This window comes from Pristiophorus japonicus, chromosome 5, assembly GCF_044704955.1.
Source record: "Pristiophorus japonicus isolate sPriJap1 chromosome 5, sPriJap1.hap1, whole genome shotgun sequence".
Lineage (NCBI taxonomy): Eukaryota > Metazoa > Chordata > Chondrichthyes > Pristiophoridae > Pristiophorus > Pristiophorus japonicus.
Window position 1 is genome coordinate 179,618,943 of NC_091981.1, and position 20,680 is coordinate 179,639,622.

Here is a 20,680-nt window from a genome sequence, read left to right on the forward strand (position 1 = left end):
GATTCAAAATGCATAGCTGCTTGCCAGATACGAGAGGAGATTCAAAAAAAAGTTGGAAACATACAGGGAATATTAAAAAGGGCACGACTTGGAGTAAGGCGAAACAATATTACTTCTAAGAACAATCAGGAGTTGCAGACAGTAGCTGCTTTTAGGATTTAGATTAATTGGTAGCATATTGCAATGAGTATGATAGTCAATAAACAGAAGAATTTAAAATGCCAGACACTGAACACAAACCAGAGGAGTAGCCTCAGTGAAGTCCATTAGTAGATCTCCTGGAGCTGCCAAATCTGTGTGGTCTTCTTCTAAACTATTCTGTAAAAAAACAAAAGCTCTCGGTTATAAATTCACACAAGGAAGGGTTTCAAACAATTTGAACCTACTTTACATATTATTTAAATACCATGAAAATTCTTCATGTGTAATGGCAAAAATTTACAGCAAGTTCTGGAACAGGAAGCAATGCTCAGAAATCCTCCCAATGAGTAAATGGAGTGCAGACAAGCAAGTGACACATAACAACATAAGAAATAGGAGCAGGAGTAGGACATCTGGCGTTTCGAGCCTGCTCCGCCTTTCAATAAGATCATGGCTGATCTGACCTTGGCCTCAACTCTACTTCCCTGCCCATTCCCCTTAACCCTTGAATCCCTTATCATTCAAAAATCTATCTATCTCCACCTTAAATATATTCAATGACCCAGCCTCCACAGCTCTTTGGGGTAGAGAATTCCAAAGATTCTCGACTCTCTGAGAGAAGAAATTCCTCTTCATTTCTGTTTTAAATAGCGACATCTTATTCTGAAACTATGCCCCCGAGCTCTAGATTCCCCCATGAGGGGAAACATCCTCTCTGCATCTACCTTGTCGAGCTCCCTCAGAATCTTATGTTTCAATAAGATCACACCTCATTCTTCTAAACTCCAATGAGTGTAGGCCCAACCTTTCTTCATATGACAAGCCCTTCATCTCAAGAATCAATCTTGTGAACCTTCCCTGAACTGCCTCCAACGCAAGTATATCCTTCCTTAAATAAGGAGACCAAAACTGAATGCAGTACTACAGGTGCGGTTTTATCAATGCCCTGTAAAGTTGTAGGACTTCCCTACTTTTATGCTCCATCCCCCTTGCAATAAAGGCCAACATTCCATTCTTAATTACTTGCTGTACCTGCATGCTAACTAGTTGTGTTTCATGTACAAGGACCCACAGATCCCTTTGTACCACAGCATTTTGTAATCTCCCCATTTAAATAATAATTTGCTTTTTTATTTTTCCTACCAAAGTGGATAACCTCACATTTTCCCACATTATACTCCATCTGTCAAATTTCTGCCCAGTCACTGAGCCTATTACAGATTATTTGCATCCTCCTCACTTGTTTTTCCACTTATCTTTGTATCATCAGCAAATTTGGCTACATTACACTCGGTCCCTTCATCCAAGTCATTAATATAGATTGTAAATAGTTGCGGTCCCAGCACTGATCCTTGTGCCACCCCAATAGTTACAGTTTGCTAACCTGAAAATGACCTATTTATCCCGATTCTCTGTTTTCTGTTAGTTAGCCAATCCTCTATCCATGCTAATATATTACCCCCAACCCCGTGAGCTCTTATCTTGTTCAGTAACCTTTTATGTGGCACCTTATCGAATGCCTTCTGGAAATCCAAATACACGACACCTACTGGTTCCCCTTTATCCACCCTGCTCATTACATCCTCAAAGAACTCCAGCAAATTTGTCAAACGTAATTTCCCCTTCATAAATCCATGCTGACTCTGATTGACTATATTATGATTTTCTAAATGTCCTGCTACTACTTCCTTAATAATGGACTCCAGCATTTTCCCAATGACAGATGTTAGGCTAACTGATCTATAGTTTCCTGCTTTCTGTCTCCCTCCTTTCTTAATAGGACGTTACATTTGTGGTTTTCCAATCCGCTGAGACCTCTCCAGAATCCAGGGAATTTTGGTAGATTACAACCAATGCATCCACTATCTCTGCAGTCGCTTCGTTTAAGACCCTAGGATGCAGGCCATCAGGTCCAGGGGATTTGACAACCTTTAGTCCCATTAGTTTGCCTTATACTTTTCCTCTAGTGATAGTGATTGTTTCATGTTCCCACCTCCAATAGCCCCTTGATTATCAATTATTGGGATGCTTTTAGTGTCTTCTACTGTGAAGACAGGTACAAAATGTTTGTTCAAAGTTTCTTCCATTTCCCTGTTTCCAATTATTAATTCCCCAGTCTCATCCTCTAAGGGACCAATTTTTACTTTAGCTACTCTCATCCTTTTTATATACCTGTAGAAGCTCTTGCTCTCTGTTTTTATATTTCTTGCTAGTTTACTCTCAAACTATCTTCTCTTTATTATTTTTTTAGTCGTCCTTTGCTGGTTTCTAAAAATTTCCCAATCCTCTGGCCTTCCACTATTCTTCTCAACATTGTATGCCTTTGTTTTCAATTTGATACCATCCTTCCCTTCGAGTCTTTCTTTCTCACTGGAATATATCTTTGCTGAGAGTTATGAAATATCTCCTTAAATGATTGCCACTGCTCATCTGCCATCTTACCCTTTAATCTATTTTCCCAGTCCACGTTAGCCAACTCTGCCTTCATACCTTTATAATTGCCTTTATTTAAGTTCAGGACACTAGTTTGAGACCTAGCTTTCTCATGCTGAAACTGAATTTGAAATTCTGCCATGCATGCTATGAACACTCTTCCCAAGATGATCTTTTACTTTGAGATCATTAATTAATGCAGTCTCATTACACATTTAAAAAAGGAGGTAGACAAAAAGCAGGAGACTATAGACCAGTTAGCCTAACATCTGTCGTTGGGAAAATGCTGGAATCGCTTATTAAGGAAGCAGTAGCAGGACATTTGGAAAAGCATGATTCAATCAAGCAGAGTCAGCATGATTTTATGAAAGGGAAATCATGTTTGACAAATTTGCTGGAGTTCTTTGAGGATGTAACGAGCAGGGTGGATAAGGGGGAAACCAGTGGGTGTTGTGTATTTGGATTTCCAGAAGGCATTCGATAAAGCGCCACATAAGAAGTTACTGCACAAGCTAAAAGCTCACGATGTTGGGGGTAATATATTAGCATGGATAGATGATTGGCTAACTAACAGAAAACAGAGAGTCGGGATAAATGAGTCATTTTCCGGTTGGCAAACAATGACTAGTGGGGTGCCGCAGGGATCGGTGCTGGGTCCTCAACTATTTACAATCTATATTAATAATTTGGATGAAGGGACTGAGTGTAATGTAGCCAAGTTTGCTGATGGTACAAAGATTGGTGGGAAAGCAAGTTGTGGGGAGGACACAAAAAATCTGCAAAGGGATATAGACAGGCTAAGTGAGTGGGCAAAAATTTGGCAGATGGAGTATAATGTGGGAAAATGTGAGGTTATCCACTTTGGCAGAAATAATTGAAAATCAAATTATAATTTAAATGGAGAAAAATTGCAAAGTGCTGCAGTATAGAAAGACCTGGGGGTCCTTGTGCATGAAACACAAAAAGTTAGTATGCAGGTACAGCAAGTAATCAGGAAGACAAATGGAATGTTGGCATTTATTGCAAGGGGGATGGAGTATAAAAGCAGAGAAGTCCTGCTACACTGTACAGGGTATTGGTGAGGACACATCTGGAGTACTGCGTACAGTTTTGGTCTCCGTGTTTAAGGAAGGATGTATTGGCATTGGAGGTTGTTCAGAGAAGGTTCACTAGGTTGATTCCAGAGATGGGGTTGACTTATGAAGATAGGTTATGTAGGTTGGGTCTATACACATTGAAGTTCAGAAGAATGAGAGGTGATCTTATTAAAACTTATAAGATAATGAAGGGGCTCGACAAGGTGGATGCAGAGGGGATAGTTCCACTCATAGGGGAAACTAAAACTAGGGGACATAGTCTTAGAAAGGGGGCTGCCATTTAAAACTGAGACGAGGAGAAATTTATTCTCTCAGAGAGTTGTAAATCTGTGGAATTCTCTGCCCCAGAGAGCTGTGGAGGCTGGGCCATTGAATATATTTAAGGTGGAGATGGACAGCTGGTTGAGCGATAAGGGAGTAAAGAGTTATGGGGAGCGGGCAGGGAAGTGGAGCTGAGTCCATGATCAGATCAGCCATGATCTTATTGAATGGCAGAGCAGGCTGAAGGGGCCAAATGGTCTACTCCTGCTCCTATTTCTTATGTTCTTATGTTCTTATTACCAGATCTAAAATAGTCTGCTCTCTGGTTGGTTCCACAACGTATTGTTCAAAGAAACCATCCCGAATACACTCTCATTAGCTCTTCCTCAAGGCTACCTTTGCCAATTTGATTTGTCTAATCAATATGAAGATTAAAATCACCCATGATAATTGCTGTACCTTTCTTACAAGCCTCCATTATTTTTTGATTTATACTCTGTACTACAGTGTAGCTACTGTTAAGGGGCCTATAGACTGCTCCCACCTTACCTTTGTGGTTTTGCTTTTTAATTTAGCCCCAAGCTGCTCATCCTCCCTCAGCAGAATCTCTTTCTTTGTCCTACCTATGTCATTGGTACCTATGTGGACCACGGCAACTGGATCTTTTCCCTCCACTCCAAGTTCTTCTCCAGCCCAGAGGAGATATCTTTAACCCCGGCACCAGGCAGGCAACACAGCCTTCAGGACTCACGCTCTTCACTGCAGAGAACAGTATCTATCCCCCTAACTATACTGTCCTCTATAACTACATTTCTTTTTACTCTCCCAACTTGAAAGGCCCCATGCACCACGGTGCTGTGGTCAGTTTGCTCATCCTCCCTGTAGTCCCTGCTCTCGTCTACACAGGAAGCAAGAACCTCATACCTATTGGACAAGAGCAAGGGCTGAGGCTCCTCCATCACTACACCCAGTCAATTAAAAGGCAGTAATTCACAAACATGGAACCAATTTTGTTGTACTTGACATATACAAAACTTAAGGACAAGTCCTACACACTCGATACAGTACAACATTGAAAGAAGCAGTGGAGTGAATTGTTTGCTGCTGGCTTTGCGCATTATACAGTGGTGCTGGAGAGCCTGAATGAATAAGTGAGGTTTAAAAAAATATCAAAGATGGGTCCTTTCACCTAAAAATGAACATATGGATACCAGGAGAGGCTGCAATGTTTCCCACTGTCAGCCTCGCATTCACTCCCGGTTCACACATGAAGAATGGCCACTTCAGCAAATTGCCAGAGGACCATCAGCAAGCATGAAATCATCCCCCAGCACGAGTCAGCATTTCCAGAAAAGTTAGAGAGCTGATTCTTACACATGTACAAACAGGACAGCAGATACTTTTTTTAGTGTAATCCATTATTTAAGACGACTCATTAATTTTTGTTAAAATTTGTTGAAGCATTCTTAAGTCACTGAGGGAGTGAATCAGTATTCCACAATGACAAAGGTACAGCAAATTATCAGCCCCATTTCTAGTGGGGCTGGAAGATGAAGGGGCTGATATTAACTACTCCTGTTGCCCCCAACCCCGCCAAAGATGGGTGGGCTAGGATCGGGGGTGGGTTAAAAATTAAAAATCACCGAACGCAAACCCAACCAGCCACGCTGGACATAGTGGATAGTAAGGGCCTATTTCCATTGGTGGAGGGATCTATTATGAGGGGGCATAGTTTTAAGGTGAGTGGTGGAAGGTTTAGAGGGGATTTGAGGGGGGGGGGGGGCTTCTTTACGCAGAGGATTGTGGGGATCTGGAACTCGCTGCCTGGAAGAGTGGTGGATGCAGAAACCCTCACCACTTTTAAGAGATGGTTGGATGGGCACTTAAAGTGCAGTAACATTCCATTGATTCGGGATCAGTTCCTATGGAGTGGAGGGTAGCCAATGTAACCCCACTTTTTAAAAAAGGAGGGAGAGAGATAACAGGGAATTATAGACCGGTCAGTCTGACATCGGTAGTGGGTAAAATGATGGAATCAATTATTAAGGATGTCATAGCAGTGCATTTGGAAAGAGGTGATATGATAGGTCCAAGTCAGCATGGATTTGTGAAAGGGAAATCATGCTTGACAAATCTTCTGGAATTTTTTGAGGATGTTTCCAGTAGAGTGGACAAGGGAGAAACAGTTGATGTGGTATATTTGGACTTTCAGAAGGCTTTCGACAAGGTCCCACACAAGAGATTAATGTGCAAAGTTAAAGCACATGGGATTGGGGGTAGTGTGCTGACATAGATTGAGAACTGGTTGTCAGACAGGAAGCAAAGAGTAGGAGTAAATGGGGACTTTTCAGAATGGCAGGCAGTGACTAGGGGGGTACCGCAAGGTTCTGTGCTGGGGCCCCAGCTGTTTACACTGTACATTAATGATTTAGACGAGGGGATTAAATGTAGTATCTCCAAATTTGCGGATGACACTAAGTTGGGTGGCAGTGTGAGCTGCAAGGAGGATGCTATGAGGCTGCAGAGCGACTTGGATAGGTTAGGTGAGTGGGCAAATGCATGGCAGATGAAGTATAATGTGGATAAATGTGAGGTTATCCACTTTGGTGGTAAAAACAGAGAGACAGACTATTATCTGAATGGTGACAGATTAGGAAAAGGGGAGGTGAAAAGAGACCTGGGTGTCATGGTACATCAGTCATTGAAGGTTGGCATGCAGGTACAGCAGGTGGTTAAGAAAGCAAATGCATGTTGGCCTTCATTGCGAGGGGATTTGAGTACAGGGGCAGGGAGGTGTTGCTACAGTTGTACAGGGCCTTGGTGAGGCCACACCTGGAGTATTGTGTACAGTTTTGGTCTCCTAACCTGAGGAAGGACATTCTTGCTATTGAGGGAGTGCAGCGAAGATTCACCAGACTGATTCCCGGGATGGCAGGACTGACCTATCAAGAAAGACTGGATCAACTGGGCTTGTATTCACTGGAGTTCAGAAGAATGAGAGGGGACCTCATAGAAACGTTTAAAATTCTGATGGGGTTAGACAGGTTAGATGCAGGAAGAATGTTCCCAATGTTGGGGAAGTCCAGAACCAGGGGACACAGTCTAAGGATAAGGGGTAAGCCATTTAGGACCGAGATGAGGAGGAATTTCTTCACCCAGAGAGTGGTGAACCTGTGGAATTCTCTACCACAGAAAGTTGTTGAGGCCAATTCACTAAATATATTCAAAAAGGAGTTAGATGAAGTCCTTACTACTCGGGGGATCAAGGGGTATGGTGAGAAAGCAGGAATGGGGTACTGAAGTTGCATGTTCAGCCATGAACTCATTGAATGGCAGTGCAGGCTAGAAGGGCCGAATGGCCTACTCCTGCACCTATTTTCTATGTTTCTATGTTTCTATGTTACGAACCTGGAGCTGGTAATTGGGATTACACTGGATGACCTTTTGTTGGCTGGCGCAGATATAATGGTAAGTACTGCAGGGAATAGAATACGGCCAGGGTGATCTCCTGGACTAGTTTCGATCGCCTGGATGGGTCGGAGAGGAATTTTCTCAGATTTTTTTCTCCCTAAATTGGCTTGGGTTTTTATCTGATTTTTGCCTCTCCCAGGAGATCACATGGTTCCGGTTGGGGAGAAGTGTAGAATGTTTCAGTATAAGGGGTGTCGCAGTTGTGTGAGGCGGACTGATTGGGTTGGGTGTTCTTTGCCTTTCCGTCATTGTTCACAGGTTATATGTAACCTTTAGGGCTGCTGACCAGGGGCCCTGCAGCTCTCTGTCGGCCGGCATGGACACAATGGGCCGAAATGGCCTCCTTCTGCGTTGTAAATTTCTATGTTTCTATGTACGCGCCTGCCTCTGTTTTTACGGCAGTGTGTTATGTGGTGTGTGTGTGTGCGCCCCGCTCTCAAGAGGCGGGACAGTTCATTGTAATATTTAAATCATGCTCCTGCAGTGCAGTTGGGAGACTGATGTAAATTTAATGCTGGTTGGCCAGGTTTCCCAGAACTCAGGAAACTCGGCATCAAAATGGAAACGGGAGCAACCTGGCTGGCTGTCAGGTAGGATATCTGTTGAAAAAATTTGAAAGACATCCTGCAGTTAATTCCCATACATCTAGGTTTCCCTTCCAAAAACTATCTGAAAGCAGACAGGGAGCGTATGCCAGGTGACATTGCGGGACGGGGGTCAGACTTCTGGGGGATGAATTGGACATTGATTGGGGGAGGGGGTGGTCGCACATTGGGGGGGGGGGGGTCAGCCGATCGCAGGGGTCCGATTGCGTGGAGGTTAGCTTAGTGGGCCTGCGGCAAACACTTCCGTTCCTCCTGGCCCACAACAGTTACCTTATAAATCCTGCCCTTCTCGCCTCCTTTTACCTACTGGGATTCCCGATGCCCAGGAATCCAGGCCTCAATGTGTTTTAAAAAAATATATCCAGTTAAAATGGAGACAAGCAACCCGCTTAAAAGATTTCAGTGACCTCCTGAGAGTGGATTGTTCGGCAGCCCCTTGACCCGCCTCTGATAAAGTCAGAAATGGGGGGTTGGGGTCAAATTTGAGAATTTAAAACATTTTACCTTCCCACTCACCCCCAACCAACCTGTCCTTGTGGGTTAAAATTCCCCCCAATATCTCTTAAAGGGAACTGGTGGAAGAGTAGAAGGAACATTATTCTGCCCACTTAAGATAATTTACACTTGCTGGCAGTGGACAAATAAAGTGAAAAGCTGTTCCTTTCCTCAATGCGGATCCCTCAACTCAACAAACACAAAAATTCAACCCTCCTTCCCCCAAAAATATAGCTGTTCAAACTGGATTTTTTGAAGTACTGTTTGGTAATTAAATATTTAATTACCAAATAAAGGGTTGACGGTGGATAGGCAATGGTAAACATTTAAAGATCACATGGATGAACTTCAACAATTGTACATCCCTGTCTGCAGTAAAAATAAAACGGGGAAGGTGGCTCAACCGTGGCTAACAAGGGAAATTAAGGATAGTGTTAAATCCAAGGAAGAGGCAGAAATTGGCCAGAAAAAGCAGCAAACCTGAGGACTGGGAGAAATTTAGAATTCAGCAGAGGAGGACAAAGGGTTTAATTAGGAGGGGGAAAATAGAATATAAGAGTAAGCTTGCCGAGAACATAAAAACTGACTGCAATAGCTTCTACAGATATATGAAGAGAAAAAGATTAGTGAAGACAAATGTGGGTCCCTTACAGTCAGAATCAGGTGAATTTATAATGGAGAACAAAGAAATGACAGATCAATTGAACAAATACTTTGGTTCTGTCTTCACTAAGGAAGACACAAATAACCTTCCAGAAATACTAGGAGACCGAGGGTCTAGTGAGAAGGTGGAACTGAAGGAAGTCTTTATTAGGCGGGAAATTGTGTTAGGGAAATTGATGGGATTGAAGGCCGATAAATCCCAGGGGCCTGATAGTCTACATCCCAGAGTACTTAAGGAAGTGGCCCTAGAAATAGTGGATGCATTGGTGATCATTTTCCAACAGTCTATCGACTCTGGATAATGTAACACCACTTTTTAAAAATGGAGAGAGAAAACGGGTCATTATAGATTGGTTAGCCTGACATCAGTCGTGGGGAAAATGTTGGAATCAATTATTAAAATGAAATAGCAGTGCATTTGGAAAGCAGTGACAGGATCGGTCCAAGTCAGCATGGATTTATGAAAGAGAAATCATGCTCGACAAATCTTCTGGAATTTTTTGAGGATGTAACTAGTAGAGTGGACAAGGGAGAACCAGTGGATGTGGTGTATTTGGACTTTCAAAAGGCTTTTGACAAGGTCCCACACAAGAGATTGGTGTGCAAAATTAAAGCACATGGTATTGGGGGTAATGTACTGACGTGGATAGAGAACTGGTTGGCAGACAGGAAGCAGAGAGTCGGGATAAACGGGTCCTTTTCAGAATGGCAGGCAGTGACTAGTGGGGTGCCGCAGGGCTCAGTGCTGGGACCCCAGCTATTTACAATATACATTAATGATTTAGATGAAGGAATTGAGTGTAATATCTCCAAGTTTGCAGATGACACTAAGCTGGGTGGTGGTGTGAGCTGTGAGGAGGACGCTAAGAGGCTGCAGGGTGACTTGGACAGGTTAGGTGAGTGGGCAAATGCATGGCAGATGCAGTATAATGTGGATAAATGCGAGGTTATCCATTTTGGTGACAAAAACACGAAGGCAGAATATTATCTAAATGGCGGAAGATTAGGAAAAGAGGAGGTGCAACGAGACCTGGGTGTCATGGTACATCAGTCATTGAAAGTTGGCATGCAGGTGCAGCAGACGGTGAAGAAGGTAAATGGTATGTTGGCCTTCATAGCTAGGGCATTTGAGTACAGGAGCAGGGAGGTCTTACTGCAGTTGTACAGGGCCTTGGTGAGGCCTCACCTGGAATATTATGTTCAGTTTTGGTCTCCTAATTCTTGCTATTGAGGGAGTGCAGCGAAGGTTCACCAGACTGATTCCCGGGATGGCAGAACTGACATATGAGGAGAGACTGGATCGACTGGGCCTGTATTCACTGGAGTTTAGAAGGATGAGAGGGGATCTCATAGAAACATATAAAATTCAGACGGGGATGGACAGGTTAGATGCAGGAAGAATGTTCCCGATGTTGGGGAAGTCCAGAACCAGCGGACATAGTCTAAGGATAAGGGGTAAGCCATTTAGGACTGAGATGAGGAGAAACTTCTTCACTCAGAGAGTTGTTAGCCTGTGGAATTCTCTACCGCAGAGAGCTGTTGATGCCAGTTCATTGGATATATTCAAGAGGTAGTTAGATATGGCCCTTGCGGCTAAAGGGATCAAAGGGTATGGAGAGAAAGCAGGAAAGGGGCACTGAGGTGAATGATCAGCCATGATCTTATTGAATGGTGGTGCAGGCTCAAAGGGCCGAATGGCCTACTCCTGCCCCTATTTTCTATGTTTCTATTTACCCTGTGTTCTAGCAGCCAGCACTGCTTACAATTAATTACAAAAAATATATTTTTATTTTAAAGTTTGTTTATGATATTTCAGCTTCCACATGTCGCAATCTTTATCTCGCTCTCTGTAACATTTTTTAAAAGTGAATTGAATCAGTGCTTTTTATTGAGAATTCTTGAGAAGTGAGAATTCTTCAATGATTCAGACAGCTTGATGACATCACTGCTGCTCTACCCTAGGGATCCTTTTTGATGACACTACAATCAATTTAACGTTGAGAAAGTTTAAGTTTTCGCTACAGTGATGGCAAGATCTTTGTGGACATCTGTCTTCGAGGTCAGTAGCGATCGTCATTGTTTCACGGCTGACCGCAAATTCCGGGCCAAAAGCTTTATAAACATTTGTGAAATCATGTAGCACAGCTGGCAGAAATTGGCTTTATGGGCCAAATGTAAGCCTTGGCTCAGTGGTACTGCTCTCATCTCTGAATCGAAAGGTTTAAGCCCCATTTTAGGACTTGAGCACATAACCTAGGCTGGCATCTTAGTGCAGCACTATGGGAGTGTTGGATTATTGAAGCTACCGTCTTTTGGATGAGATGTTAAATTGAGACACTGGGGCCGAAATTCAAGGTCTCGGTAAGACCCGTTACTGCCCGTTTGCTATGCGGCGGAATCCAGTGGCCGCCACTTTGTGATCATCTGGCCGCCCCAACCCAAATTCAGGTCGGGGATTTTTCAGCCTGTCCCCACTTCCGTCCACTGCTGCCGATCGCCGCAAGTGCGTCATAAAAGGGCGCACCGCCGCTATCCCTCACCTGTATAATACACCGACCCAAATTCACCTGAAAAAAATCATTGCCCCACCCCACAGTGCCTCCGTCAGCTTTCTCTATGGGTGCTGACTTCTGCGGCCTGTCAGCACGGCGGTCCTTCAAGGACAGAGCCCACTGCCGTGGCCACCATGTCTTTATTTTTGACAGCCGACTTCCCGATTGGCTGGCAAACTAGTGCCCACGGGTTCGGCTGGGCCGCCAACAGACAGCCTGCACCCCCTCTTGCGTGCCAGGCCGATGGCCCGGCCGAAACCCTCCCTGGTGGCCCAGTAACCGAAGATAAAAAATGCCGGATTCTCTCCCCTTTAACGGAGGGGAGAGCGCGGGGTGACGCACATGCGCTATGACGTCACCACCGCTCAGCCGCTGATTGACAGCCCCCACTATGACCGACTTCCGGTCCAACTTAAAAAAATTGGCAAAGTTCCGAAAATCAACAGAAAGGCCGCCTCAACAATCCCGGCAGGAAAAACTTTAAGAAAAATCTTTCTGGTGGCCCTGAATTTTGGCCCCCCCTGTCTCCCTATAAAAGTGGACATAAAACATCTGACAACATTATTTGAAGAGAATGGGAGTTCTCTTGGTGTTCACATCAACTAACAGTACCAAAACAGATTAACTAGTTATTTGGTTCATTGCTGATTGTGGGTCCTTGCTGTGTGCAAATTGACTGTCGAGTTTCCTTACATAATTAACAGCAACTACACTTCAAAATAATTCATTGGCTGTGAAGCCCTTTGGGACGTCCTCAAGATGTAAATATTGCTACATAAATGCAAGTTCTTTTATCATTTTTACATATTTAAGTCAAGGGCACAGTTAAAATTATCCTCTCACTGACAGCGGATAACATTACATTTCCGTTAACATTATAGTAATTGTTTAACATGTATTTAATAAGCCTATTTTGTTGCTTTAGCAGGAGATTACTTTGATAAAATAGCTTTCTTAAAACAATGACTATACCTTGATGCAGATGGGGTACTGTAACGGAACATCAGAAATGGGTGGTTGACTGACTGGGGTAGGACTGCTCCGAGTGGCTGCAGCTAAGGCGGGAGGCAGGTCATCCTCATCACTGTGATTACTGTCAGAGAGAATAAAGGACATTACTATAAACATTACTATTCATCTACCACCAGAAAAGAGCATCACAATTTGCAGAGATATGGAACTAGGGAATTCACTAAGAATCAGCCTTTACGAGTGACTGTTTGTTGCACAAGAGTTCAGAACTTTTAAATTCAGCCTCCAGACAGCTACCTTCACAAGAAGATAGACATGGAAATCAATTTCATTTGGATTATAAGTGCTACATAATCCTGGCTACAAAAGAATATCAATGAGTAACAAATGATTTAATTTTCTCCAGAAGAATCAGACAATGTAACAGGAATGCCTTTTTTGTTGTGAATTATGGCCTATCAGTGTACCATCAAACTTCATCGGGATGAACATGGCAATATTTACAGAATTTATCTACAGCCAGAGCATTTTCTTTCCTCTTCCAGCCACCTGCGCCTCCCCTCCCCCCTCCACACTTAAAAAGAGTTGGTTGAGTACTCTAGAACACCACAGCTGTTTGAAAAAACAGCCTCTTACAATGCTAAAAAGAGATTTTTACAAAGCATGTGAAACACTCATGTTATTCCTTCTACTGAACTTCAAATGAGCTGCGCAGCAATCCATTTTCCTCCTCCCTTTAGATGTGCTAGATGAAAAATAAGCAGAGGAGAAATAGCAAAAAGTCCTTGTGCTTCTCAGCCTGGTCCCACACACTTTGCTCCAGAAAACAATGGATCGGTGATTTGCTTTATGCATCTGTTCATAGCTAATTGCTCCCACATGACTATACATACTCACAAAATTGGCGGAGAAATAAGTTTTCTGTGAACCCTGGTAAAAGGATCCTTTAAATCTATTTCCCCCTCTATGCAGTACCTCGCAATGCTGGATGGCTGTTTTATTCAGGCATGATTGGCACCGAGTGTTAATGGAGAAGAAATGGTTTAAAATGAGGCACAAGACATCACCAAGCCTCATTTAAATACACCCACCATTTGAGGGTGGGCATTTCTGCTGACTCTTGGAAATGACAATGATAAACTGGCAGGGGATGGGGTGTTGCTAAAATGGGCAAAAATTCAGCACTGTGTATCACATCCACCCAAACATCAGAAAATACAGGCTAAGCTCACACATGAATAGGTACTTTGGTGAAGTACTGGAGATTGGTTTGTGCCAATGTAATCGTACTCCAACACAAGTCAGTGCCTCCAGGAAAGGGAAGGGGAGGAGGGAAAAATTGAGGATGTGGGGTAGTTAATGCATTACGCATGCACAAAAATAAAATTCAATCTTGGACTCAGACCCAGCAATAATGGAAATGTTCAATATTTACACACAAAAATGGCCAGCACGAGGTCTTATATAAAACACTTCGAATCGCAAGTGCGGATGGATTGACATCTTTCCCATTTAATCTTTGAAATGGGGTTTTGTAGGCTTGAATGTTCAAATATTTAGTACCAGAGTTACATCTCAGTGTTTCCTTTTCCGTTACATAAACATTCAAGCAAAGGATTTTGTGAAATCCATAGCATTGTATGCAGATCCAGGTATTAGAATATGAAACCATTACCTTTTTAAAAGAAAAAATTTATTTTAAATAATTCAGTACTTCGTTTTAACAGAGTGATACGACAATTCTGCACAATGCACAGCTTTTACACAGTTCCACCACAGTCACTCATTCACGTCATAACCACACTGGAAACTCTTGTTTTTTTGTTCGGTTATGAAATTACAGTTGTTACTGGCATGCTGAGAAAATTGCTTTAGAGAATAATACTCACATATCGTCCTCTGACTTTGAGTATCAGCTTTTAGGAACTATGCTTTTTGAGTTTCTTTTTGAAATACGCTTTCCATGAGTTTTTTCCCACTGATATGACTAAAAAAGTCCAGACTCTATTCCCCCCAAACAGAGAGCTTAGTAGATACAGCTTTTAACCATCTGGTGTTTCACGCGTAATCGAATGATAGAGAGGAATAGTTGTGCTGCATGATACTGAAGTGCGAAAGTCACACAAAGTTACATTGCCAAAGAATCTAAAAAAGCAATGTGTTTCAGGGCATCAAACACATTTAATCATCCAAGTATACTGTGGACATTAAAGTATTTCTGCAGATCACTGCTTTTCTTAACTATACTTTTTGTAATGAGATATTGTCAGCGCTTCCACTAACCTCAGAGCCAAGACTGGCAATTTGATATTGTGACTCATGAGTGTGAAATTAAGCCCCGCCACTTCACCAAACTCACTTAAATTGTAGCTCTTCAATTTATGAACTAATCCTTCTGTTAGCATGGTATACAGCACTTCATCGCACTACCTCCACATTGGTTAATGCATGCAGTGTAAGCTTCTGTCACAGCAGCCAATGTGAGGGATTAGAAAGATTCAAATATTGAACATACAATGTGATTAATCTGTATATACAAATCTTCAGTATTTTTCTTTCTTTCCAGGTGTGAGATAAAATAAATCACATTTAACAGAACCTGTTCAGAGTTTCTGGTAAGTAATTATAAAGGACTCACAAGCTGTACTGTCTCGTAAGCTTCCTTAGGCGTGGAGCTTTTGGCCGTTGTTTCTCTTGAACTCCACTTACTGGTGTGTCATCTTGTGCTGGATCCAAACGCCTAGTATGGTTAAAAAGAGTCAAAATTTGTAATGAGCACTTTTTAAAATATTCACTTACAGTAGAATGCTTTTGGTGATCCTGTGTAAATATGTTTATCACTGACTATGACTGCTAAACCACCTTTAAAAGGACACTCTCTTCTTGAAAAAGTGCTAGAAAACATACGTGGTCCATATAGGAGGGATATATGCATTGTTCCATTGCATCACACTTGAGCTATGTGAAGAAAAAATTACAGCGTTTCAATTCAAAGTCCCCCTCCGTGGATTAAAAAATACAAATGTATTTGATTTTTCATATAAAAGTCCCTCAAGCACTGGTGAACAAAGGAAACATTCAAGTTCCAGGTGTTTGACCTCTAGAGTTGATGTGCAAACATTTATTGCAGTTATTTTTCTCTAACATTAAATGAAGAATTCGGAAAAAGAAAATGGATTGTGGTGGATTATGTAAATTGTTTAATAATTTGTATCTCCTCTCTTGAAGATATTCACTGAAGATATACAGTTCCATGGGCAAAAATCACGCCCCTGTACCTTGCCGAAGAAACTACTTCTCCTATGTGAGACAATAACCATGGTTGGCAGCTTATCTGGCTACACAAATAATCACAACCACACATGATCCCATCCTCATTCAATGTCAATATCTACACACCTTCCAGTAACAATCCACAGTGGGAATCCTCCCCACTTCAGGAACATGGGGGCGAATTGCAGTGATTGTAGTGGTTAATCTTTCCAATTTCCTCCCTGTCCCACTCACCCTCCCACACTGCCCTGTGGACTTTACCTTACCAGGGATCAACAATCACCGTTCTATCTCTGTATTCCCTACAAAATGTTTTCTCACTCGCAAGCAAGTTCGCTGTTACCCATGACATCATCGTAGATGCCCTTTCTACATGCCTTCATCACCTTGATTCTCCATTGCTTGAACACTTTACTTGCTGGCCTCCCATCCTCCAACTTGTTCAAACCGCTGTTGCGCTTACCCTGTCCTGTGTGCCCACCACCCATGGCCTTGATGACTTACAGTGGTATTCTGCTCCCCAAAGCCTTAAAATTCTTGTTCTAAGGCCTTTGATGACCTTCTCACTCTCTGCAATATTCTCTAGGCCTAGATACATCCATCCACTATTTTTTCCCATCTGTCCCCATCTTCTTCCCCTGAAAACGTCATTCCTCTAACTCCAGCCTTTTTAGCACTCCCCTTCCTTTTGCTCCACCATTGTTGGCAGAGTCTCCAACCTTCTTGATCCTACTTTCTTGAATTCTGCACACTCCACCCCACCCCCATCTCTGCCTCACCACCTCTCCTCAAACATCCCTGAAATTCATCTCATCAACCTACCTTTCAGTCACCCCTCTTAAGTTCACCTTTCATGTCTTGGCATCCCTCTTTCTTATGACAATCTGTGAAGTGCCTTGGGAGGTTTCTTTAATGTGAAAGATGTTATACGAATGTCAGTTGTTGACTGTAATGGAAGACTGGCAAATTCACCAGAGACTGCGGATCGAACCCAAGATCTCCTGGTCTGTCTAGCTCAGTACCACACTTAGGCAGTGCATTTGAAAACTGAACCATCAGAGCAATTTAACAAACGTATCTTTTACTTTTGCCAATTTTCTTCCCATTTCTCTCCTCCATTCCTGAAGGCAACAACTTTTTCAGGGGTGTGATTCCTTTGCCTATCTTTATATGTGAGCCTGTAGTGAGTCATTTGACTGCAGGTTGTGAAGAGCATAGCAAGTGTGCCTGATTCTGGCATCCACACACAATGCATGTTCCAGCAGGGATCCTTGCATAGTAATCGAGAGAAGGAGCTTTAGCTGATTTTTTCCATGCCCAAGCCACAGAAGCAAACTGTAGCCCCAGCCCTCACAAATGAAATCAACTCAGACTAGGAATTGAGCCTAGAATAGAGAGCGAGCAAGAAAATAAAGAAACAAACAGATAGGAAAAGGGGAAAGAAAGAAACTGGAGAGAGAGAGAAAACTGGGGGGAGGGGAGGCGCAGAGAGACAAAGAAAAACAGGAGAGAAAGTAGAGACAGAAAAGCTAGAGCAACGGTGAGAAAAAAAATTGAGAGAGAAAAGGAGAAACTGAATACTGCGGCTGCTGGACATCTGAAATAAAAACAGAAAATGCTGGAAATACTCATCAGGTCAGGCAGCATCAATTCTGATGAAAGGTCATCATCCTGAAATGTTAATTCTGTTTCTCGCTCCACAGATGCTGCCTGACCTGCTGAGTATTTCCAGCATTTTTTGTTTTTATTACAATAATAAACCAGGTGGGGTCTTTATCCACGAGGCCATCAGGACAGAAATGTTTTCAAATGAAGTTCTAGAGTGCTAACCCGTTTTTCATTCTCTTACTCTTAAATTGGGCAAATTCATCATCCAAGCTAAGGTTGGCCGTGGTTCAAACAAAAGGGGCTGACTTTTACTGGTCATTCACAGCTGGTTTAAAATGGCAACAACCTGCACATCAAGCTTATAAAAGAAAGATAAGAAAGACTTGCATTTATTTAGCGCCTTTCATGACCACTGGGCATCTCAAAGCACTTTACAGTCAATGTAGTACTTTTGGAGTGTAGTCACTGTTGTAATGTGGGAAACACGGCAGACAACTTGCGCACAGTAAGCTCCCACAAACAGCAATGTGATAATGACCAGATAATCTGTTTTTGTTATGTTGATTGAGGGTTCAATATTGGCCAGGTCACTGGGGATAACTCCCCGGCTCTTCTTCAAAATAATGCCATGGGATCGTTTAAGTCCACCTGAGAGGGCAGATCCCAACTTCTGGCTGTTCACCCTCTCCCTCAGAATGTTCTGCAGCCGCTCAGAGACATCTTTAACCCTCGGTTTAACATCTCATCCAAAAGACGGCAACTCCAACAGTGCGGCACTCTCTCAGCACTGCACTGGAGTGTCAGCCGAGATTTATGTGCTCAAGTTCCTGCAGTGGGACTTAAACCCACAGCCTTCTGACTCAGAGGCGAGGGTGCTACCCACTGAGCCACAGCTGACACCTGACATCCTGAATCAGCAAAATATTCACCTCTAAAGATCTGTCTCGCACATGTTTCCCAATGGTGTATATTTTATTACATCAAGAAGATGCCGAATTATAATTATTTGTGGGCACAAATATTTTCCATCGAAGTAGAGAGTGAGAAGGTAAGGTGAACTGTAAACAGCACTGAAAACACCAGTGAAGAAAAGGTCAGAAACTTCATACAAAACAATGGGAACTGATATTGTGATAGCAGCTTGTTTTATATGTAATGTAAAGTTGAGGATAATGGGCCCAAATTTCCCCATGAGTTGCACCGTTTTTATTGGTGTAACTTGATTTTTCTGGTGTATCCTTTTAGTTGCAAATATGGCCATTTAATTTGCGCCAGTGTAAATGAGTTAGTCAGTTTTTTTTTCCAAAAGGGGGCGTTCCCAGCCACTTACACCATTTATGCCAATTTGTCCAGAAAAAAGTTGTACTAAACTAACTTAGGGCAGCATATGTGTCCACTTTTGTCTGCACAGAAAGATCTTACTTACAGTTAAGGAATCGGCGCAAGTAACTACATTTAAAGCACCACCAAGCACCAAACAAAGCACAAAAAGTAATAAGCAATTAATTAACAAATAAAATAGAAGGAACCCTGCACCTAACGCACCAAAATCAATCAGTAAATAACAAATAAAAAATAGAAGTCCTACCTTAGGGATCGCAGCGGGCTGATCAGGGAGCCCATTCGGCCAGGGCTAGGGACAATGTGCTTCGGCCCCTCCCACACAGTGTGCAGCGCGTGTTTGCAGAAACGGCCTGCCAGGAGCTACTACACATGCGCGCAGACTCTAGCGCACATGTGCAGAGGTCCCGGCACTGTTTTCAGCGCCGGGACCTGGCTCCGCCCCCAATCCATTGGGTCACGCTACACCACGATGGAGGAGAGGCTGGGGAGCGGCCAAATTATGGAGATCTTTTATCGGTGCGCTTGGAGGCGGGCAAAAGCGCCGCAGATCAAGTGAGGGCGCCAGAAAGAGAGGTTAGGGAAATTTGGGCCCGAAGTTCCATGCATCTGAAAAATTAGCCAATGCTTCAAACTAGTCACTGAATGAATACAGCAACCACGTGTGCGGGAGGTGTCTCCAGCTGCACCAACTCGAGTTCAGTGTTTTGGAGCTTGAGCGGCAGCTGGGGTCACTGTGGTGCATCCGCGAGACTGAGAGCAATGTAGATAGCATGCTTCTAGAGGTGGTCACCCCACAGCTTAAGAATGTGCAGGCAGAGGAGGAGTGGGTGACCGCCAGACAGAAGAGGAGGACTAGGCAGCTAGTGCAGGAGTCCACTGAGTCCATCTTGCTCTCCAACCGGTACTCTGTTCTGAGTGCCGGTGGGACCGATGGTGGCTCTGGGGAGTGCAGCCAGAGCCAAGTCCACAGCACCGCGGGTGGCCCAGCTGCACAGGGGGGGAGGAAGAAGAATGGAAGAGCTATAGTGGTAGGGGATTCAATACTCAGGGGAGCAGACAGCCGTTTTTGCGGCCGCAGACGTGACTCCAGGATGGTATGTTACCTCCCTGGTGCCAGGGTCAAGGATGTCACTCAGTGCCTGCAGAGCATTCTGGGGGGAGAGGGTGAACAGCCAGAGGTCGTGGTCCACATCGGTACCAATGACATAGATAGAAAGAGCGATGAGGTCCTGCAGACAGAGTTTAGGGAGCTAGGAGAGAGATTAAAAAGCAGGACCTCAAAGGTAGTAATCTCCGGATTACTCCCAGTGTCACGACCTAGTGAGTACAGAAATAGGAGGATAGAGCAGATGAATACGTGGCTGAAGAGATGGTGCAGGCGGGAGGGCTTTAGTTTCCTGAGGCATTGGGACCGCTTGTAGGGGAGGTGGGACTTGTACAAGCCGGACGGGTTGCACCTCAACAGAGCCAGGACCAATATCCTCGCGGGGGGGTTTGCCAGTGCTGTTGGGGAGGATTTAAACTAACTCAGCAGGGGAATGGGAACCTGAAAATAGATTCAGTAGGGAGGGAAGTAAAGCTGGAATTAGAAAGCAAAAATAAAGAAAGTGAGTTTGAAGGAGAAAGGAAACAAGTAGGAAAAAAGGGTAAAAAAACAAACTTAAAGGAACTTTGTCTAAATGCACGTAGCATTTGTAATAAAATAGATGAGTTGATGGCACAAATTGAAACAAATGGATATGATCTGATAGCCATTACAGAGATG

General features: G+C 43.3%; 1 protein-coding gene across 1 annotated transcript in view; it reads right to left on the bottom strand.

The window, feature by feature from the left end:
- LOC139264533 (band 4.1-like protein 4B) overlaps positions 1 to 20,680 on the bottom strand; it is a 457,521-nt gene that overhangs the window by 52,570 nt on the left and 384,271 nt on the right. Inside the window, exons 20-22 of the mRNA XM_070881140.1 lie at positions 15,329 to 15,430; positions 12,691 to 12,811; positions 241 to 318 (exon numbers count right to left, since the gene is read on the bottom strand). Of these exons, the coding sequence (XP_070737241.1) occupies positions 241 to 318; positions 12,691 to 12,811; positions 15,329 to 15,430 (301 nt within the window). The remainder of the gene's footprint in view (positions 1 to 240; positions 319 to 12,690; positions 12,812 to 15,328; positions 15,431 to 20,680) is intronic.